Genomic DNA, 22,217 nt, shown 5'->3' with positions numbered 1-22,217 from the left:
TTGCCCTTACCCCCCCTCCCCCCCCCCACACCCCCATTTTACAGATGGGGGAAACTGAGGCACAGAGTGGTGACGTGACTTCACCAAGGCTGCGGCGTGGCCGAGCCAGGACCCCCAGACCTCAGCCCCAGGGCTCGGCCCTGCTCTTGCCACGGGGAGGCTGCCACCATCCCACACAGCCCCTGGCCCTCCTGCTCCCCACCACCCTGACCCCATCCTGGACCCCCACCCACCCCACATCTGGGCCACTGCCCCCAGACCCCCCCAAACCTCAGGGCTCCCACTCTGTCCCACCGCCTCTTTCTCCCCTTTGCCAGGACCTCCCCCCCCCCTCCCCCGGCGCTGCTCTTTTGTTCCACCCCCCAAATCTCTCCCTGGGGGCAGGGGAGGGGGGGGGGGGGGGGAAGGGGAGACACGAGACCACCCCAATAGGAACAGGGGGAGGTGGGGGGGGGCTCCAGCCTCACGCCAGCACAGTGAACGCAGGAAGTTTATAGAGGGCTTTACAGAACAAAGCTACTGAAATCAGCCACACGATGGCCAGACATAAGGGACCCCGGCACATCCCTCCCACCCCCGCAACCCCCCCCCCACTGTCACCCACTGTCCGAGGAGCTGTGGGGGGCTGTGGAAGGGGAGCGACGGCGGCGGGCGGGGGTGCAGGGGGCGGTGGCGGGGCAGAGACGGGGGGCCCAGCTCCCCAACAGCTCACGCTGCTGCTGCCCGATGGCTTGGCTGACGAGCGCCGGCAGCGCCAGCAGGCTCAGCCCCAGCGCCTCCAGCTTCCCCTCCAGCGCGCTGATGCGCTTCTCCAGGTCCTCGTTGCGCTCCTGCAGCTCCGAGACCATGTCGTACATGATGTTCTGGGTCTGGAGGTGGATGGCCCAAGGTGGGGAGGGGGGTCAGATAGACGTTGGTTACCCACACGGCCCCGTGCCATGGGTGCCCCCGGGGCTGAGCCCCTCTCCCCGGCAGCGCTCACCTTGGCCAGGTCCACCAGCGTGTTGGCCTGGTCGTTCAGCTTGCGCTGCTCCATCTTCACGCTCCTCAGCCTGTGGGAGAAAGGGGAGTGGGGGTCAGCGTTGCCTCGTGGGGTCCCCCTGGCCCCCAGCATGCAGCCAACGGAGCCCCCCAACCCCGTGCACGGGGGGCTCCGAGATTCCGCAAGACCCTGAGACTCCCAGGGATGTCCCCACGCTGTCACCCCAGCCCCCCTCCCCGTTTTGCAGCACGGCACCATGCACACGGATGGGAACGAGGGAGACAGGCACACTTACTTCTGAGCTCTGCAGGGAGGGGGCAGAACAGAGACAGAACACAACAGCGGGTTTAATACCGACACCGAGAGCGCACGGGGACCACAGCAGCACCCCTATCCCACCCCTATCCCACCCCCAACCCCCCCAAAGCAGGAGGCACCGCGTGAAGCCAGACAGCGGGTGCGTTCAAGGGACCCCCCCCACCATCCCCAGTGCCACCTCCCCAGAATGGCACCCTCCCCGTGGGACGGGGCAGGGGAAAGGCCGGATCCAGCCCAGGGGACAGGAGCACGTGGGGCACAAACAGGGCCCAGAGGCAGGGGACGCTGCGGCCACCAGGCTGGTGGTGGCACGGTGGTGGCACGGCCGAGCGAGCGCCGCGTAGGAAGCAGGTAAAGGTTTGGCACTTACTGATGGATGGCTTGGAGGAACTTACGCTGGTGTTTCCGAACTTTGGCATGGTCGATCTTCTTCACCAGCTTGGTGTGTTTGTAGATGAGCCACGTTTCCCTGAGTACGTTGGCAGCAGCATTTTTCACCTGGAGGGAACAAGAGGCCGTGGATGGAGTGGGGGAAGATGGAGGGGAGACGCACGGGGATGGGGGCCACGGGGGGCCCTTACCCGCTTTGTCAGCTGCGTATCCATCATGAAGTTGTGCACGTGTTTCTCTGCTTTGGTGAGCTCTAGCTTTCTGGCAACCACGGCGACGACCAGAGCCGTGCAGCCGGCCCCCTGCAGCACAGCACGGTGAGGGACCGGCGCCGGCACCAGCACAGCCCACCACCCCCCAGCCCCACGCTCACCATGATGCCGGTGAGCAGACAGACCCCCTTCCCACAGTAGGTGTGCGGCACCATGTCCCCGTAGCCGATGGAGAGGAAGGTGATGGAGATGAGCCACATGGCCCCCAGGAAGTTGCTGGTCACCTCCTGCTTGTCGTGGTACCTGCGCGGGGCCGAGCGCAGCCATCAGCGTGGTGCCACGCAGCGTTCGGTGGCTTCCCCAGGGGGTGGGAAGGGGCCCGAGAAGCACCGGGGATCCAGCTCAGCCCTGGGGCCGGTGCTGTGGGGCCGAGCTGGGCAGCAGGGACATGCAGGAAGCAGCAGGATGACAGAGGCGGGGAAGGGAAGGGCTGACAGCAGCAAGCCGGGGTGAGCTCAAGCGTGCGGCGAGGAATTTAGGATTGCTGCGTCCCTTCGCCCGCCCCCAACCCCGGGTGCAGCCTGCAAAGTTTGGGCTTGGAACCTCAGCCGGCACCGAGGGATGCGGTGGGGTGATGCCATGAGGTGATGCTATGGAGTGACACCACGGGGTGCCATACCCAGGGGCAGATGGCATCGAGATGCACGGAGAGATCAGTCCCCCAAAGTGCCACCAGCGCCAGGGCTGTGCCCCACTGTGATGTCCCGAGTGCTGCAGTGCTCCCCGTTTCCCCTCACTGCTCTCCTTCCCCTTCTTCCCTCCTGTGCTGCACCCCAAGAGCATCCCCAGGGCTCCTCCGATGCCCAATGCGTGTGCACCAAAGAACCGAACCCCCCTGGAGGTGCTCCAGCTCCACGCTGGGGACAGAAGGGACCCGACGTGCCCTTCCCAGCTGCTTTGGCTCTGCTCCCTTCATCACTCTGGGAACAAAACCAGAAACTCTGCCAGGGGTCCTGCAGCACACACAGCCCTGCAGTGGGGCAGAGCGTGAACCCCAGCCAGCCCTGGGCACTGCAGTGGGGGGGGGGGGGCACGGAGAGGGCAGAGAGCAGCTGCTGAGGTTCCAAGTGGAAAAGGGCTCCGAACCCTTTTCAGCCCTGTGGGATCTGTGCTCTGGCCCCAGTGCCCCCTCTCGCAGCCCCCACAACTCGCCAGCTGCAGCTAATCCTAAATTCTGGGTAGCACAAGCCCAGGGTGGGGAGGAGGGGGGGAGAGGGGGGGGGGGGGGGGGAAGGAGGCCGTCCCGTGCAGGACGCGGCTGTCGTTCCTGGGGTGACTCACAGTTTGTCCCTGCGAGCAGCAGAGCGGTCAGAGAGGGAAAACAAGAGCAGTTAATGCACGCTCCCGGGGCGAGCGGCGGCCAGGGAAAGGGGGCGAGCATGGAGGGGGGGGATTTGGGGGGGTTGGGGGGGCGCAGCCGGGCAGCGCGTGCCACGTCCCCACCTCGGGACACCTACTGCTCCCCAACCCCAGGCGCGCAGATGGGTCTCACAGCAACCCCATGGGGACGGCCCCCTCCCCACTGCAAAGCTCCATCCCTCTGACCCCGTGGGTCCTAAAGACCATTTCTCCTCACGGTTTGGCACCACGCATCCCCAGCTGCGCCCCATCCGTGTGGCCCCCCCCCTTCTCCCCCCCTCCATCCCCATTGAGCCCCCCGCCCCGCGCCCACCTCTCGCAGACACGGACGGTCCAGGCGGCGATGATCCAGGAGGAGATGCTGAAGACCAACAGCACGGTGCCGGGGCAGATGGTCATGAGGGTCTTCATGACAAAGCGGGTGTTGAAGTTGATCTTGTTGAGGGCTCCGATGCTGCGCGATGAGGCGTCGGTGAAGAGCTTGCTGTGCAGCAGCATGACGCGCCCGATCAGGTAGAGCCGAAGGAACATGGGGATGGACAGGATGATGTCCACGTCGGCATCGGCCACGGAAGCGGCGTAGGTGAAAGCCAAACGTGCCGTCCAGGTGAACAGATACTGCCCGGGGATGGGATGGATGGCGCAGACCAGCAGCTCCAGAGCGATGAAGAAGATGCGCTCGTAGGTCATGGCGATGCGCCAATCGTCCGCCCCGTTGTCCACCATGAAGAGCTGCAGAGCGGGATGGGGGTCGGAGGGACGGGGGGCAATGGGACCCCACCGTGCTTTCCCCCCCCCCCCCCACCCCCCCAAACACAACCAGACCCCTTCTCACCTGGATCTCCCTGGCGTGGTACATGACGATGAGCCCCAGCAGGATGACGGTGGAGAGGCTGATAAGGCATTTCAGTGCAAACGAGTACGAGGACTCCTGCACAGGGAGCGGGCGGGATGAGCACCGTGGGGCTCATCTCATCGCCCCCCCACTGTCCCACCCCACCCCCCCACCTTGGTGTAGACCCCCCAGGAGAGCTCCGTCTCGGTGACCATCACCACGATGCCGAACATCCCGAAGATGAGCGCGTAGTCGCTGAGCCGTTTGCGCTTCTCGAACAGGGCGCGCCGGTGGCCCAGTTTGTAGCCGATGTTCTGGTTCCGCCGCGGCCCCCCCCCGCCCCTCGGCAGCATCGCCCCTCGCTGGGGGGGCCGGGGGCTGCACCACCACCTCGAGGCCGGGGGCGCGACGGGGCCGCAGCGTTGGGCTCTGGGCCTCTAACGGGGGGGGGCTGCGGGGCGAGGCGCTCGGGACCCCCCCGTTGCGGCGGGGGCCGCTCATGGCTGCGGCGGGCGGGGGGCCGGGCGATGCCGCATGGCTCGGCGGGGCGGGGGGCACCTGCGAGAACGGCCCCGTTAGTTTTATCCCCCCCCCCCCCGGCTGCGGGTCACCGCCCTCCCCGCACGTGGCACCGCTCCCTGCGACGCCGCCCCCGGTTGTTCCCGGCACCCCCCCCTTCCCCCCGCGCCCCCCACGCCGTCCCGCGTCCCGTGCCTCTCCGCGGTACCCGCCGGTCTCGGGGCCGCCCGCAACCGCCGGAGCGGGCTTCCCGGTTCTGGCTCCGCTACCTGCCGCCGGGCCGGGAGCGGAGCGGACCCGCAGTACCGGAGCCGGACCCGCAGTACCGGAGCCGGACCCGCCGCAGCCGCAGCCCCACTCGGCCCCGGGAGCGCGCGGCGGAGGGAGCTGAGCGCTGGGGAGGCGGGGCGAGTCGAGCGGCGCCGATGATTGGCGGAGAGCGGCACCGCCCCCGCGACGCGCCCCCTTGGCCACGCCTCTTGGTCACGCCCCCCTCCACCGCCGGCTCCGCCCCCAGGCGCAACTCCTCCCCCCCCCCTCCCTCCGCCCCCCAGAAATCCCGGACCCCCCCCCCCCCTCTGTCCCCCCCCCCCGGACGCCTCCTCCCCCATTTCACAACAGGCCCACATCACCTCCTGCTCCCCCCCCTTTCCCCACACCCCCCCCCCCATCGCCCCCCACTCGCTCACACACCCGCGCCCAACCCGCAGCCCCTCCTTGTAACAATCCCACGCACCCCCTTTGCACCCCCCGTTCACTTTCACCCCAAACCCCACCCCCACCACCCCCACGCACCCCCCTCTACACCCCCAAACCCGCCTCTGTGCCCCCCTGCACCCCAACCTGCCCCCACCCCCCGCACCCCATTACCTGCTCGTGCTCCCCAGCACTGCTTGGACGGGACTTTGGGGTGCTATGGGCCAGGACAGCAGGGCTGGGGCTGGGAAGGGGGGGGGTCCGGGGGGCCGGGTGCCATGGGCTTCCCTCCACGCCTGGCAGGGATGAGAGGCGGCGTTAAGTGGGGGCAGATGGGGGCATTGTGGGGGACCCCCAGAGTCCCCGCATCCCCTTGGAGCTCTGCCCCACTCTGCTGTGGACGCAGCCCTTCCCCCCCCCCCCCCCCATCCCCTCATCAGCTGCTGCCCAAGCGGGATCTGGGAGCACCGCTGCGATTTTGGGATGTCTGTCTGTTTTCCGGATGTCTGTTTTTCTGGCTGTCGTTTTATCATCCAGAGATCAGAACGGAGGAAAGCAGAAGAGGGCGTGGGGGCGGGGGGTTGGGGGGGGGTGTCTCAGCCCTATACTGGGGATGCAGGCAGAGCCCCCCACCACACACCCCTCACTGCAGGGCCCCGCACTGCTGTGTGCACCGGGGGGGGGGAGTTAAGAACAGAGCAATGTGGCTTCCCCAGCCTGGCTGCAGAGCCAGCACTGATCCCACCGCACATGTGGTGCAAACAGCCCCATTGCACAGACAGCCCCGCTGCACGAGCGTTGTGCATCTCAAACGTCCCCACAGCACCGCCTGCTCCGCTGCACGAAGCCCTCCGTCACACCAACACTGCACGACCACCCCTATTGCACGACCACCCCTACTGCACCACCATCCCTGCTGCTCAAACAACCCCGCTGCACCAACTCCTCTGTTGCAATCCAAAGGGCCGTTGCAACAAACAGCCCCACTGCACAGGCGGCCCCAAATGCGCACCAGCTGCTCCGCTGCACCAACGTTTCCATTGCACCAACAGCCCCCGTTTGTGCAAATGACCCCCACTGCATAAACGTCCCCGTTGCACCAACAGTTTGTATCAATGTCCCCACGGCGCCGACGTCCCCGTGGCGCAGCCCCTGTGCTGCACGAAGGGCCCTGCAGCACAAACACCCACCCATAGCAACCCCCATCCCCGCCGCCTCCAGCACCGCAGCCCCCCCCCCCCCCCCAGGGCAATGTCTGCAGGGCCTCTACATGGAGAACTCAGGGGGAACCCAAAAGGACCCCTTTTTTCCCTGCAGGAGGATGCAGCTCCCTGGATTTCGGGCCCCCCAACCGCAGTGCAGTGACATGGGGAACAACCCCCCCCCCCGCCTCCTTCTCCTTCCCCACAGGGTCACACTGCAGCACTGTTTTGTGGCTGCCCCGTGGGGCTCAAGGCTCGGGGTGCAGCTGCTGTGCGGGGCCCTGGCTCCCCTCCAGGTCCAGATCATTTTCTCTCCATTCTGCCAAATTTACAGCCAGGAAATGAGCTCCGATTTCCTTTTAATATTCGGTTGGGAGGAGATGGGAAAGGAGGGGGGAGGGAGGGAGGGTGGGAGGCAGCAGGGGGCTCTGCAAGGGTCTTGGGGGCTCCTCAGAGGGGTCAGGGTTTTCCCCCTGGGCCCTGCTGGCCGGATCCTGGGCAATATTTCAGGAACCATCAGACACTGCGGTTGTGCCGCTCACGGCTCACATTGACGGCGGTGCAAAGAGGCCTCATTAAATCCTTCCTGTCAGACACCGGTGGGATCCATCCTTGGGGGAGACGCTGGGGCCGACAGAAAGCTGGAGCCCGGAACGGGGTGACCCTTTCTGTGTCCCTGTCCCTATAGCAGCGCATCCCATGGGGATGCTCAGGGATGTGGGTGCTGAGCATATCCCTGCCCCACAGCGTGGGGATGGGGATGGGGACACCGCCGTCCCTTGGTTTGGCTGCAGGTGACGGCTGTGGATGTCCTTGAGTGGTGGCCCTGCGTGTCCCTGGTCCCAGCAGCAGTGCTGTGTGGCTGCAGACCCCCAGTGGGGTGACCCCCCCCCCTCAGGGGGCAGCGCTGGGGCTGGGACCCACCTCAGCCGCGTGCCAAGAAGAGGGGGGTCTGATCCTATGGGGGCACAGAGATATTGCAGCCTTAGGATCAGGTGTCCTGGGGGGCAGGAGAGGATGGGGAGGGGGGGGGGGGGTCCCTATGTGATACCAGCATGAATGGGGGTCCTGAGCACAGCCTGCAGGAAGGGGGGGGGGGGGGAAAGGGAATGTGCTGGGACAGGAGGGGCCACGCTTTGGGCCTGCAAACCGCAGCAGAGGCTGCACTGAGCCACAACGGCTTCACCCAGCCCTGCTGCCCCCTCCCTGTCAGGGGGGGCCATGGGGTCCCCTCCTCATCCTCACGATGGGGACAGCGAGAAGGAGATGAGCGCATCCCAGAGGGGGCTTCAGCTGGGACGCAGGTGAGTTATCACCTCCTGCAGCCCCCTCCCCAAGCTGTTGGAGACCCCCCCAGTCTGGTTGCAGCACAACCCCGTGCCTGGGGGTCCCTCCTGTCCCCAGCGTGTCCCCACTGGTGGCAGTGGGACCCCACTCCCCCCCATGCCCCCAAGCATTGCTGCTGCTTGTGAGCAACTGCAGAGGAGGGTGCAGCTAAAAATAGAGGCGGGCGGCCGAAAGGCTCCGGGTGGTGATTTATTTATTACCCGCTCCCTAATTTCTGCCTGGGAATCACAAAGATGGGGGTTGGGGGGAAGAGGAGCGGGGGGGGGGAGGCAGGAATTTGGGGTGCTGAGGCCGTCCTCTCAGCCCCACTCCTGCAGCCATCGTGTCCCAGGACGCCCTGCTGGGGCCATATGGCCCGGACTGAAGAGCATCTGCTGGTGTCGGCGGGAGCCCCCGGCCCCACACACTGCATGGGGGGCGGCGTGGGGGGGCTGGGACTGGTTTAGGGCCACGGAGCAGCACGAGGGGAGCTGAGATTCAGGGCTGTGGAGCTGGGACCTCTGAGCCGGTGGAACCATCAGCACAAGGAGGGCTGGGACAGTGGTGGGACCCCCCCCAGTGCCAGTACGGTGGGACCCCCCCCAGTGCCAGTACTTCTGCCCCATGGGCACCCCGTCGAGTGCAGAGCCCAGTTTTGGAAGGGTTCTGTCCCATGCAGGATCAGTGGGGACGGTAGAAGGGGGTGAGGATATCCGTGGGTCTGGAGGTGCATGGAGAAAGACGGGTGGTTGGCATCCATGGGGACACACAGGGACGCTCACACCGCCCCAGGCAGAGCCGCCATGTGGGGAATCCCCTGCAATGGGGGATGTCCTGGGGTCTCCCCGAGAGGAAAGCAGAGGGAAACCCTCCTGCAGCCAGAGGATCTGGGGCCGGTTGTGGATCAGGGCCTGGGGGACAACAGGGACACGGGGACAGCAGGGACGGCAGCAGCTGCGGCTTCCCCAGGGCTGGGGAGATCCCCCCTGCCTTCCCCGACCCAACGCAGACTGCGTTCCCAACCCTCCCACAGCAGATGGGCACCCAACGTTGCCACCCCCGCCGTCCCCACCGCAGGGTCCCCACGACGGTGGCACCTCCCGCCCCCACCCCCGGACCCCCTCAGCCCCCCCGTACCGGGGTACAGTCACCGCAGCGGCCGGGATGCCCTACCTGTGCCAATCGCGATGGGTGCCCGGGGTCCCCGCGCCCCTCCGCCGCCACCACCGCCGTCCCCAGACAAAGGCACCGCGCCGGCTGCGCCCGCCGCCCCCCCCCTCGCCGCTCGACTCAGCCGCAGGACAAAGCCGCCACGCATGGCTGCCCCCAACGGGGCGAGCGCGGACCCCCTGCCCGGGGGGGGGTTGGGGGTGCCCGCCCGTCCCCGCTGCCCTCGAGGGGTGGGGGAACCCCGAGCCTCTCCAGCCCCTTCGCGGAGCGGCGGCGCCCGGTTGTGGGGAGGTGCCCCCTCGCCCCCCACCCCGTGCGCAGGGGCCCAAGGTCATGGGGAAGGGCAGAGAGGGGCTGGGGGGCGACCCCGCCGCGCACCCGCCCGCGGCCTCGATGGGTGGAAAGCGCGGCGCAGAGAACGCAGCGGGGCCCCGTGCGCTGACCCCGGACTTTGAGATGGCAAACACGGCTCACGGCCCCGGGGACACTACCGGAACACGGCGGGGACACCGCGGCCCCGCGCCCGACCCCACCGCCCTCACCGCCCCCCGAACCGGCACCGCCGTCACAGCACGGGACCCCACAGCGGGGAGCCCCGGGGCGTCCCCTCTTCCCCCACCCCACCCTGTCACCTCCGCATCCCGCTGACTTCGGTCCCCGCACGTCCCCACGCACAGATACCCGAGGGAGGCTTCGCCACGAGCAGCAAACCCACCGGGGCACCGCACCGTCCCCGCCTCCCCACCGCCACCGGGACACGGGGATGCTCCAGCGGGCGCGGGGCCACGGCTGGGGGAACCCATCCCGGGGTTCCCCCTCAGCTCTGCGTGCAAAAGCAGCCCCCCAACGCCCCGCTCACCTGCCACAGCCCCGCAGGATGGGGACGAGGACGCGGGGACGCGGCGGGGGCGCGGGGGCTGCTGTGTGCCGGAGCCGCGGGCGCCTCTGGGAGGGAGCGGCAGCACGAGGGGGGGCCGGGGGCTTCCCCGCCCCACACCCCCTCGCCCCCCCGGCCCCACCAGGCGGGTGGTGACCTTGAGGCCGCGCTGGCGGCGGTGGTGGGGAGGATATTTTTAGCCGGGCGCAGTCACTCCCGTCGCATCCTCATTGTTCGCGCCTCCCGCGCCCCCCCCCCCCCTCCTGCGGCTGCCCAAATGCGGACCCCCCCCCCTCACAGTAATTCGGTGATGCACAGTGCGAGAGAGAGCGGGAGGGGGGGGGGGGGGGGGGCAGAACGTGCTGCACTGCCCGCAATCCACAGAGCTTGGCAGCGGGGTGCCCTCGGAACAGCCCCCCAAGGCGTCGCCGCCCCCTCCCCACCGATCAGTGCCAACCCGAGGCTTCTCCCGTTCCCGGGAGCCGGGGGATTCCCATCAGTGGGGGGCTTTCCTCTGCCGGGGGGTCCCCGGGGGAGTCCCCGCGACGTGGGGGAGTCCCCAGCGCTGCTCAGCCCCAGGAGCTGGGGGCGTCCCCAGGAACAAAAGGCCCCCTGTGCCCCCCCCAAGGTGCCGGAGGGGTCCCCGAGGGCTCAAACGTCCCGAGAGCGCGGGGGGGATCCCCAGCTCCAGTGGATACCGAGGAACGGGGGGGATCCTGGACGCGGGGGGCTCCCGAAGGGTGCTATCCTCCCCTCCCCCCACACCCCGCGCTGCACCCACCTGCGTGCAGACCCCCACCTCCTCTCCCCTCGTGTGCCACCGGCGGTGACCATGACCCGGGGCGGGCACGTGCCGGGGCTGCGGGGAGCGCGGGTTGCGGGGGGGTCGGGGGGGACCGGGGGGGGTCTCCGCTGTGTCCCCTCGGCGGCCCCAGCGCGGGGCGGTGCGGTGCGGAGCGGTGCGGTGCGGCGTCGCGATCCCTCTCCCACGCGCAGCCGCGCGCTCCCGCGCACCGCCGCTATTGTCTGCGGCTGAAACGAACCTCCCGCGGTGTCCCCGCGTAGCCGATATGGGGACTGGAAGAGCGCCCACCCCCCCCCCCCCCCCACACACACCCCTCCGCGGCTCCACCCCACCCCGCTGCGGGCACCGCCAGGCTGGAGCTGCGGGGACCCCTCGGTGATCCCCTTCTCTTAGGGCGGAACAATCCGCGGGGGTCCCTCTGCTCGTCACTGGGAGCCGGGAGGGGTCCCAAATGCCAAAGGGTGCCGAGGAAACAGGGGGCCTCCCGGTGCCCGGGGGTGGGGGGAGGGGAGAGGCAGAAACACCGAAGGATCCACGGTTTCAGAAAGGATCCGGAAACAAAGGGGGTCCCCGGTGCCAAGGGCTTCCCCAGCAGTAAAGAACATCCCCAGAGCTGCTGGGGGGTCCCGGGAATCGGGGGGATCCCCAAAGCCGGAGGGGTGTCCAGGAATGCAATGAGGTCCCCAGGAATGCAGGAGGGTCCCCACGACTCAGAGGGATCCGGGGGTCCCCAGGAGTAAGGAATGCCTCCAGAGCACTGGGGAATCCAGGGAAGCGGGGGGATCCCCAGTGCCGGGGGGGGGTCCAGGAGTGCAGGGGAGCACAGGGGGGTCCCCGGGGCTCCTTTGGGCGGTGCCGACCTCCGGGCCGTGCGGGGCAGCCCCGCTCCCTTTGTCAGCCTCGGGGCGGGTGTGCGCGGCGCGGCTTTGCGCGCGGTGACAGCGGGTGCGCGTGAAACAAAGCGTGGAAGAGAGGGGGGGGGGTGGATACAAGGCGAGGGGTGCGGGGCGATGAGGGCACAGCGTGCGGGTTGGGGGCTGCGCCGTGTTGGGGAGTGCGGAGTGGGGGGGGGGATGCTTGCAAGAGGTGTGCAAGGGCTGCACGTGGAGCAGCACAGGGTGTGCACGTGCGGTGTGCAAGGGGGGAGCTGGGGGGGGGTGAGAGGGGGGCACAGGGGCGCGCGCCCGGCTCCGTGCTGCAGCGCGCGGGGGGGTGCGTGGTGCAGGGGCGGCGCGTGGCGCAGGGGAGGGGGGGTCTCATGAAGGCTGGGGGGGCCGCGCACAGTGCGGGGAGGAGGAGGTGGTGCAGAGCATTGCGCAGCGCGTGGGCGCTATGCGTGAGGGGAGGGGGGGGGGGGGGGGATGCCCGGTGAGGGGTGTGGGGGTTGCAGGGGGATGCCCGGTGCGGGGGAGGTGCGGGAGGAAGGGGGGGGGGGGGGGGGATGCCCTGTGCCAGCCTTGCGCGGCTGCGCGCACTGCGAGGATCCCGCGGCCACATGACCGTATTTTCCCCTCCGCGGGTTCCCCCCCCCCCTCCCCCCGCAGAGCAGCGCTGGTTGCCATGGCGGCAGCGATTCTCTCCCCCCCTCCTCTCCTCCCTCCTTCACCCCTCCCCGCCAATTCGCTGCGGGGTGGAGGATGGGGGGGGGGGGAAGGGGGGGATGCGAAAAAGGGAGGGGGAATCCCTGAGGGGGGGCGGGGCGGGGAATCCCTCCCCTCTGCCCTCCGCCGCCCCCCCCCCCGCTGCGGGAACCCGCTTCAATGCAGAGGGGGGGGGGGAACCGCCGCCCTGCACCGAGGGGGGGGGGTGATGGGGGGGGTTCCCCCGTTGAGGCTCTCAGCGCATCCATCTTGCGATCGGAGCGGGGGGGGGGGATTCCCCGTAATCCCGGCTGCCACGGGGATTCTTGAGACGAGGGGGGGTCCCGTCGTTCCCCCTTTTAGCCCCACTCCTGAGAGGGGAGCGGTCACCCTATTCCCCCTCCCCCGGCAATGGGGGATCCCTGCAGCAGGAAGGGCGCAGCCCCGTTCGCCCCCTCCGCACCCTTCCTCCCCAAACCCGGGTCTCCATCGCACCGCAGTGTTCGGGGGGGGGACACGCAGCGACCACAGCCCCGCTCTGCAGAGGAAGAGGAGGAGGAGGAGGAGGAAGGAGGCAGCGCTGCGCGGAGCCCCGCAGTGCGCACGGCCCCACCGCCGTGCAGGGAGGAAGGGAGGGAGGAGGGTGGCAGGGAAGAGGCACCGCCAGCCCCCTCCCCACTCTGGGACATGGGGATGTGAGGGTGGGGGTCGGAAGGGAGGGGGGGGGAAAAGAAGCGGGGAGGCGGCACTCACGTGTGCGCTGTTCCGCACCGCGGAGAGGCGGAGGAGCGCAAAGACCCCCGGGCTGCGGGGAGGGGGCAGACGGAGCGGGGTGTTTGTGTGTGTAGGGGGGGGGGGGGGTCTCACCTCGGCTCTGCCGGAACGCAGCGCTGCTTCGGGAGCGGCTTCCAGCGGGAATGGGGCCAGGAGAGCCCCAACGCCTCGATCCCACCGTGCGTAACCGGCACCGATACGGGGAAACGGGGCCGAAGCGGGGCCGGTGGGACGCTGGGAAGAACCGCTCTCACCCCAAACAGCGGTTGCTGCCCCACAAAGGCTGGCGGTGCTGTTCCAGCATGGATGGGGGGGGGTGGTGAGGGCTGTGCTGGGGGCCAGAGGGCAGAAGCATCCCCCCCCCCAACCCCCGAAATCCTAACACTGAGAGCGCAGCAGGAGCCAGCCAGCCCCCGGCCCCCCGCCCCGAGCTCTCCCACAAACCAGCAGCAGTTTGATGTTTGTTTGGGTTTTTCTTTTTTTGGCTTTTTAATTGAATTCAAACACAACAAACTTCTCATAGAAGGGGGGGGGGGGGGGGGCGGGTCAGCAGCCAGAGGACGAAGCTGCTGCCGTGTGGGGGGGCTTAAAAATTACAAAGGAGAGGGGAGATGTGAAAGGGAAGGGAGGGGGGGGGGGGGAAGAGGAGCACCGGCTGCTTGCTCCCAGCAAGGTGCAGGATTCGTGCCTCGGTGCAGCCATCAAAGCAGCTCAGCGCCTTCTCCTCTGCCTCGCACTGGGTGCTGCACACAGCCTGGGGGGCAGCGAGGCTGTGAGGGGCTCTGGGGTTTCACGGCCCCTTCCGTGGGTTGCAGGGCACGTCCTTGTGCGAGTGTGGGGCGTTAGCAGTTGGAAAAGCAGCAGCTCCCCTTCGTGGGGCGGCTCTCAGGGTGCAGCATCCCCTGGAGCACTGCACGAGGCTCTGGGATCCCCCAGGAGAGCCCACCAGGAAAGTCAGAGTCTGGCATTCGTGTCCCACGCAGGCAGGGCAGGACCACAGCGTTGCTGCTTTCTCTCCTGAGCCCCTTTTAGGCAGAATTCAGCTCGCATTTCCCCACAAGACAGCGCCGATGGACTCTGTGTCCCCATCGGGGATCCTCTGCAGTGCTGGGTGGGAGGAAAAGAACGAGGCCACAGGCAGCACCAGCAGTGATCACAGCATGAGATCCCTCGGGGGCCACCCCAGTACCAACACCAACAGGGGGACCAGCGCCTTCCTCACGGTGTTCTCAGGACGTCTGCAAGAATTCACCCGGCAGAGCAGAGAGGGACACAAGCACGGCAGAGATGGGGACGAATGTGGGTCAGGTCCAGGTGTGGGCAGTGTGGGACCCCCACCTTACGGGGGGCAGCAGGTGGGCGCCCCACAGTGAGGGCTGGGAAGCACGTTAGTAGCTCTCTGTACGACACCAACCGAACTCAGAAGCACGCAGCAGTGTTAGTGTCCCTATGGAGTTGCACAGGGGAGCGAGCACAGGGGCCAGCGGGGCGCTGGAGCTGGGCTGCGGCCTCGTGCTGGTTTTCAATCCGACGACAGGGAGAGACAGAAGGAGGGAGTGAGGAAGGGAAACAAAGGAGAGGAGGTTCCTCGTGCCTCCTGCTTCACTCGAGCAAAGACCCGTGGCTGCGGCCCGCCGTCCGTGGGGGTGATCGGCTCCTAATTCTACTTCTGGCTGTTGTAAGCTTTGTGCCTCTGGTTCATGGGGTTTTCCGGAGACTTCATCCACTCCTTCTTGAGGAGCTGCTTGAGCTGGGACAGCCTCATGTTCGGGTTCTCTTGCTTGAGGCGCGGCAGGTTGACCTCTTCAAAAGCCGTGAAGGCGGCTTTCATCCGGCGCTCGGGATGCCGGTCCGCATCGTTGGCAACGCTGGTGGGAGGGAATTCAGACAGACATGCATCAAAAACGCCTCCCTGCAGGCAGCGCCGCTCGCCCGGCTCTGATCCCCTGTCAGAGTCACAGAGGGGGCACAGAGCAGCGCCGGTGACAAAGCACAAAACCCCACCACGCTTCCCCCCCTTCCTCACTTTAAACCCCACGGGCTCATTTAAGGCAGCGGGATTTGCTCTCACTGCTAAGGCAGGAAGTTGCGAGCGCAGCATAAAAGGTTCAGACAGGTGAGGGGGGATGTCTGCACCCATTTCTTGTAAGGGAAGCAAAGCCTCAAAGAAAAACACCCTCACAATAAGGCCAGCTACCTGAGGACGGCAATGGCATCCTCGATCGTCCTGGCCTCCACTGTCCCTTCCTCCAGGACCCGCCTGTTGACGTTCTCCTCCAAGGGAACCTCCAAGTGAGTCTTCTCCTTCTCCACTGCACAGCGAAGGGGAAAAAGGAAGAGCTGTTATCGTCAAACCCCGGCTGTAACGTCGTCAGGAGAGGCGCAGCCTTTTCCAAAGCGCTGAGGAAAGTGCAGGGAAAGCTCAGCCACGGCTCCCCAGCCTTGGGAAGTTCGAGTGCCCGCTTTGCAGCCCTGCTTCTCCATCTGAAGGAGACAGGAGGTTTCCTTTCCCCCCTACACGAATGCTGGGCACATACAGCAAAGTTGCCTGCAGCTCCTCCTTTCCAAGTGCCTCCCCCCCACCCTGCCGTGCCCCCACTGTTCTCGGGGCCTTTCCGTGCTCCCACCAACCTGTGTCTGCATTCTCCTTCTGCTGATGGTCTTTCCTGATGGTCTCCTCAATCTGGGCCCTGGTGACTTTGCCCGGCGTTGCCTGTTTAGGTGACTTCCCCTTCAGCTTGGAGTCCTCCTCCTCCAGCAGGCGCTGCAGCTCCTTCTTGCGCTCCAGCTGCTCCAGCCGCCGCTTCTCCCTCTCCTCCTGGAACAGAGAGTCACCAAATGTCCTCCACAGGAGCAGGACAGCATCCCTTGGATGGCAACAGGCCTCTCTTCTACAACCAACAGAGCACTGCTGCCCCCCTGCAAGAGACACGGGCTGCTCCCCACAGCAGGACCTGCCCCATCTGCACCAGCAACCAGAAGGCGCACGGGGCAGCAGCCGGGGCTGCTAACAATCCCATCAACTTCTCCACTTTAATTATAACAAGCAGTTGGAGGTGAAAAGTTCAGCAGTTGTTTTGCAGACAAGTGTGTGGAGAGGCTGCTCGGGGTCCTCGGGTCTGGCTCGCATTCTTCCACACAGGCAGGGCAGGGGTGAGGCAGAACCCAGCCAGCAACACGGCTCTCGTGCTGATTTGAAGCACTCCACGGGGAGCTCAAGAGCCACTTTGCCCTCTGAGGGCCGCTGAAGAGCCTGTCAAGGCCACGCCAAAGGCCTGCAGCAGCTTTCAGCACATGGCTCCGATCCCTGCCCTCCCAAAGCGGGCAGAGTCTGCAACAAAAAAACACCCGAACGCAACAACAGCCACCATCGCTGCGTGGGTCAGGGTCACGTGCTGCAAAGCAGTTTGTATTTAGGTTAGTTATGAGGACACTTAATTACGGGTGTCATCCATTATTCACGGGGATGGCACCAGAGAGTGACTGAGCACCAGGCAGCAGGGTTTAATCTGGGCAGCTGCACAGCAGCCCTGCACTCAGCTGCGCTCGGCGCCGTGTCAAAGCTCAGAGGCAGAACGAGGCACAGCGCGAGGCAAAAGACTCGAGACTTCAGCAGGCCAACAAAAAAACCCCACCAAAAAAACAACCAGCATTCAGCTGTGCAGCTCAAGGGTTTACAGCAAAACCCATCACGAGGCAGAAGCAAAGCGCTCGGATGCTGAATCAAACCGTGCCCTGGGGCTGCTGCATCCCAGAGCAGAGCTTCACCCCAGGCTGAGGAGGGGAAACCTCGCCGGGGCTCCGGCCAACGATGGGAACGCAGCCACTGTGGGCACAAAGCTTTTATTGCAGTTGGCTGCCTGCAGACTCGAGGTCATTAAACACACAGTGCCAATGCCTTGAGGCACGATGCCCTGGCAACCAGACCGTGCAGGATTTCAGAGTGCAAGCTCACTTATCACACTGGCTTTCCCTACCCGAGTCTTTCTGGGTAGCCTCCTCATTTTCTAGTAAAGATTGAGCTCACAGAGCTCACAGATGGACTCAGCCTCCCCGATCAGGGGGCTGCTGGCCCGTCCCCAGGCAGGGATTGTGTCACAGGACTGCCTGTGTCCCCAAGGACAAACCTGCAGTGCAGTCTGCAAGAGCTCTGCCTACCTTGCAGCCACTCCATTACATGCAAAGCACACGCAGGAGAAGCAGAACTGTGACAGGATGTGGCAGCGTGCCCAGGACATCAGCTTGTGCAAGGAAACGTCCCCTGGCTGTGTCCCATTCCAACACAGGTGTGGCTGAGCAGGGCCACCAGGTGCTGGGCTGCAGGACAGGCTGTGGTTTTGCATAATCCAGGAGGCAGAGAAGGAGCAGAGACAAGTGCTACCGACCTAAGGGAGGGCAGCAAAGGCATTTCAAAGCAGTTATTTATAGTTGGAGGAGCTCGTCTTTTACCCCTGCTTATTACAGAGAGCCATCAATGGAGGCAGGAGCCCGGCAGTCACTCACACAGCCCAGCTGGGACGACAGCACAGAAACGTGGGGACGACGCTCCAGCATCCAGCCCCATCCCAACAAAACTCCCCATAGGGGACACAGCCACCCCACGAAGGGCAACCAGGCTGGAGCAGGGCGCACAGCTCGTCCTGCCGCTCCTCTCCCCCCTCCTGCTGCTGGGAGATGCTGCTCCCTGCTCTGGCATTTGCCATGGCGTTGCTATTTGTGGAAAGCAAACAAGGCAGCACTGCCACTAATTTGTCACAGGCCACACAAACCCTGCGTGCTCAGGTTTCCCTGGAGGACCTTCCACTGCTCGGCTCCCGCTGCGCCTGCAGGCGATGCTCCATGGACATCCCTGATCCTGAAGCCTTTCCCAGCTTGGGCAGAAGCAAGCTAATCCCACATGAGTCAGCTCAAACGCCCCGATGAGAGGGCAGCTTGCATTTGCGTAAGCGAAACGTACAGCAGAGCTATTAGAAAACTGGAAGAGAAATGAACAGTTTCCTCCCTCAACGCTGCTGCGCCCCGCGGGGCACCAGGAGGAGCGGTGGGCGAGATTGCAGTGGACAATTCTGCTCACGAGGATCTGCATGTTGAAATGCTGGTTTCCAGCCTCGAACCGAATTGCCCTGAGCAAAGAGAAATTCATCAGCTTTCAGAACAGTTCCCCACCTGCGAGACGGGAGGAGAACAAGGTCCCACGCACGTGGCTTCGGGAGCCAGCGGTCAATAGAGGCAGCAGTGCTCCCAATCAACCTCTTAGCATGCAGCCCCGAGGAAGGCGGAGAGCCTGCTGCCAGCCTGGCCAAGCTCCTGGCATGGCAGAAAGGCAAAGTGATGCAGAGAAACGAGGGAGCTGCAAAGGGAGAGAAGCAAATCCAGCGTGCAGCACATCCCACTGCTCTGCAGGCTGCCTGCTGCACAGCGGGGCTTGGAGATGGGGGTCACCCCCTGCCTTCCTCAGGCCCCACACAAATACTGCAGTGATGCTGGAGCAAAAGGAGGTTGGTTCTGGGCTCTGAATGCCAGCGCTCGCCATCGGGTGCTCACTCTGTTCTCTCTCTGCCCCCGTGTTTCTCATTTAAACCACAGGATTGCGGCTTTGCCAACTTGGCACCACACAGCCATCCCTCCCAGGAGGGACAGCAGTCACTTCACCCGTTTCACATGTCATCTGAGTAAGACCCACTGCTCACAGCTGAGTAATTCTGCACTGAATCAGAGGCACAGTCACTGCCGGCCCGCAGGACGATGCTGAGGATGCTGGATGAGCAGGAAGGTGGCGAGGGCTGAGCAGCAGGGAGCTCAGCAAGCACAGAACAGCCAGAACGCAGCCTGAACAGAAAGAAGGGCTGCTGTCCCACACAGACAGACAGTAGGAGCTGGGGAAGGAGATGGGAACTGCACCTTCCCAGCAGGGACTGCAAGCCCTGCAGCCAGACCTCTGCCCTTGGCAGATCCACCACCAGCCCTCCTCTTGTAACACCTCGGTGCTTTTAATGCCTTGTCAGCCTTCCAAGCCCACCTGCAGCTTCGCTCAGGACACGTCTGCAGCCGTTCCACCAAGCAGACACACTTCAGCTAATCGTGTGGAGAGAAGGAAAGGAGCTGCAGCCAGGAGGACTGGGAGCCGTGCGCTCTGAACCGCAGCCGAACTGCGTGTGGAGGAGGGCAGAGCCAGGGGGGGGAGACACCTGCACTGATGGGGAAACAGCTCCACGGGGATCAAACCTGGCTCTTTCAGCAGGGAGGCACAGAGATGCTGTGCTTTCAGCCGGAGCTCTCTGGGGAGGAAGGCAAGCTGTGCCTCGTGCCGCAGTGCCAGAGGAGGCGCACACACACACACACACACACACACACACACGGCGGGCTGGTGCCTGAGCTCAGATGTTCCTTCATGCATCACAGAGCCACCAAATGAGCGCCATCCCCTGCCAGCAGGGATCAGCCACCACGGCTGCTCTCAGAGCTGGGTGGCGTTTCAAGAAACCTCAAAACCACCGCGCAGAGCCGATGGACCCCCAGGCAAAAATGCGCGCTGGGTTCTCATTCAGTGCTCAGAGGCCCATCCACGGGGAGAGGAAGGGATGAAAGGCGGTTTGTTCTGCACACGTGTCCCGCTGGGCGATGGCCCAAGGCTTCCAGCCGTGCCCACTCGCTCCCGACGCAGAGCCACTGCTTAACGTGTTACTGCCATCACCTGGAGAGCCGGGGGAAGAACTGCGAGAGACGCGGTTCTGCACGCCGTGATCGGCAGCAGCCAGCAGGGCGATTTGCGTGCCGGCAACACCAGCAGAACCGGAGCCCCTCTGGCAGGGCAGCTCCCCACCGAGCAGATTGCTGCTGCATTGAGCCACGGGTTGCCGGGAGGTTCCTGGGAAGGAAAAGCACTCAGCATTCTGCTAGAAGTCAGACCCAGGAGCTGCCAGCAGGAAGATGCTCCCACATGAGGCTGAATTTCTCTAGGATGTCCCAAACCCAGGTGACAGGAGAGAATGAGCTCCTGTTGAGGAATCTCCTCTCTCTAACAAGTTGTGTGCTTGCAGAGCAGTTGAGGGGGGAACCAGAGCGCTGAGTTCTCCACAGCCTTTGTGTGAGGCTCTGAGCCGGACCCAAATTTCGGAGCTAACAGCCCAAGTGCCCCTGCTGAGGTTCCCATGCCCCTTTCCTGCAGGAGGCTGTTTTGGTAGAGCAGCAAAGTAGGTCACTGCTGGCAAAGGGAAAAAAAAACCCAACCCTTAAGAGGCACAATAATAAGACCTTGTTCCAGGAAATAATTAAGCAGCATTACAGGATTGCGCTGGGGAACAGCACGCAGGACTCCAAATTCCAAATGTCAGGACACACATCGGGGGGTGGGGGGGGGAATTCACAGCCTCGGGGTCATGGGGACACGTTGGCCTCCTGCCTGCCCAAAGTCAGCACACGGAGCTCAGCCAGTGCCAAACAGAGCAGCACAGAATCAGTAAGCCCATAAATTCCGTTTGTATCTCCAGTCAAACCCTTTCCAGGTAGCGAAACAGCAAACAAATTGCTTCAGAAGAGGCAGATAAGCTGCCCTCAAGAATCACTTCCAAAAGAAGTTTGTCTAACGCTGGGGCAGGATAACACTGCAAACCAAATAACTGCAGATGAGCTCTGATGAACTCCTCTGGTTTTCGAGGCAGATGTGCACTGAGTGGAGTGAGCTGCTAAGAGCAAAGCAGGGAGAATCTTATTTTTTGAGAGGTAATTGTGATACGTGGCGCACTGAGCTGGGGAGGAGAAAAAACGTATTAAACTCTGTTGATTTCTTGAATTCCTTTTTGTAGAAGGAAAAATTAAGAATGGGATCCAAAGGACAGAAACAAAAAGCTAAAGATCTGCCCGATCAAAAAAAGCAACACAAATAAGAAAATCAAGCCCTACAGCAGAGTTCCAGAGCATTTCCTTAACTCCAAGGCTCCCATAAGGCAGCTCTGACTCCCTTCCTTCAGGAGGCGGCTCTGCAATCAGTGCATTCCTCAATCACACACCCAACTCACACTCACCCCCACGCTCCACTCTTTCAGCTCCCACAGGAGCTGCTCACATTGGCTGCTCTGCCTCAGAGCTGAGTGCAGGGCGACGTGCGCAGAGCCACAGCTTTGTGACAGAGGGCAAGAAGTCACCCTTCCCTCAGGAGCAACCCGACAGCCACCCACCTTCCTCTGCTCCTTCCTCATCACGTGTTTGTCGTCATCCTTCCAGTAGGCATCTTCCAGCTCCTGCTGCCTCTTGGCATCGGCTGCTGCCTTTGCCTCCGCCTTCCTTGCACGGGCAGCAGCCGACTTGGTGTTCTCCCCTTGGAACTTCTTGGGCATCACTCACGGTGCTCTGCAGAGAAGAAAAGCAAGCAAAGAGCTTCAGAGCAACGCCAGGCCCACGGGATCACAGGGATACAAGCAGGGACGGAGCCCGGACCCAGAGCTTTGTGATCACAGCCCCGCAGCTCGGGGGGGACCTCAGCGTGCCGCTCCCACATCTCCGGCGCTGGGCGATCTCCGCTGTGGCGGCAGCCCCCCAGCACCGCCGAGCCCCCCGCACCCAGCAGCGGCCAATCCCGGCTCCTCCAGCAGCCCCCGACCCCCGTGCGGGGTCACAGCTGCCCGTGGGAGGTGGCGGAGCCGCAGGAGGGGTCACGCAGCAGCAGCACCGCCCGTCACACGGACCAAGGGCCCCGCGGAGGGCACGGCCCGCAGACGCGACGCCAACAAAACGCACCCGGGAGGCCCTCCCCGCTCAGCCGCAGCCTTTTGGAATTGAAACCTCAATTTTTAACGGCAATGAGATCCGACGGCTCGCGGCGCAGCGCTTCGGGCCGGATCTCATCCCCGCGGGGATCCCGACCCCCTTCCCGAGCTCCCAGCCGCCCCGATCCCGCTCGTCCCGTTCCTACCCGGCTCCGCCGCTCCGCCCGTCGCGCTCTTTGTGCGTCATCACTCCGCGCGGCGCGTCCCGCAGGGTGAGGGGAAGCGACGCCCGCGGCCTCGCAGCGCTCCTGCCGCCATCTTTGTTGAGGGCACGGTAAGGGCACGGCTCCGGGAGAATGCGGAGGAACTGTGATGAGAGGGATGCAGCCCGTATCCGTAACCGCATC

General features: G+C 64.8%; 2 protein-coding genes across 3 annotated transcripts; both read right to left on the bottom strand.

Moving 5' to 3' along the window:
• Nucleotides 1-476: 476 nt before the first annotated feature.
• Nucleotides 477-9,495, bottom strand: KCNN1 (potassium calcium-activated channel subfamily N member 1). Its single transcript, XM_052699843.1, is given in 12 exon segments — nucleotides 477-869; nucleotides 983-1,052; nucleotides 1,671-1,798; nucleotides 1,882-1,992; nucleotides 2,064-2,205; nucleotides 3,635-4,053; nucleotides 4,157-4,252; nucleotides 4,330-4,491; nucleotides 4,493-4,714; nucleotides 5,546-5,667; nucleotides 9,073-9,175; nucleotides 9,177-9,495. Coding segments are annotated over 12 exon segments (2,076 nt in total). The 5' UTR covers nucleotides 9,405-9,495; the 3' UTR covers nucleotides 477-596.
• Nucleotides 9,496-13,640: 4,145 nt separating this feature from the next.
• Nucleotides 13,641-22,138, bottom strand: CCDC124 (coiled-coil domain containing 124). Of its 2 annotated transcripts, none has more exons than XM_052699839.1 (5): nucleotides 22,017-22,138; nucleotides 21,283-21,454; nucleotides 15,737-15,923; nucleotides 15,303-15,417; nucleotides 13,641-14,973 (listed from the first exon to the last, which is right to left on the bottom strand). In XM_052699839.1, the coding sequence occupies exons 2-5, from the start codon at nucleotides 21,439-21,441 to the stop codon at nucleotides 14,769-14,771; spliced, it is 666 nt and encodes a 221-aa protein (XP_052555799.1). In that variant the 5' UTR covers nucleotides 21,442-21,454; nucleotides 22,017-22,138; the 3' UTR covers nucleotides 13,641-14,768. The 2 variants fall into 2 exon arrangements, with proteins under 2 accessions (XP_052555799.1, XP_052555800.1); XM_052699840.1 differs by lacking the exon at nucleotides 22,017-22,138 and adding an exon at nucleotides 21,842-21,970.
• Between the last annotated feature and the right edge of the window lie 79 nt (nucleotides 22,139-22,217).

This window comes from Tympanuchus pallidicinctus, unplaced genomic scaffold (assembly GCF_026119805.1).
Source record: "Tympanuchus pallidicinctus isolate F22 unplaced genomic scaffold, pur_lepc_1.0 scaffold38, whole genome shotgun sequence".
In the NCBI taxonomy this organism is placed as follows: Eukaryota; Metazoa; Chordata; class Aves; order Galliformes; family Phasianidae; genus Tympanuchus; species Tympanuchus pallidicinctus.
This window is presented reverse-complemented; position numbering and strand designations above follow the sequence as displayed.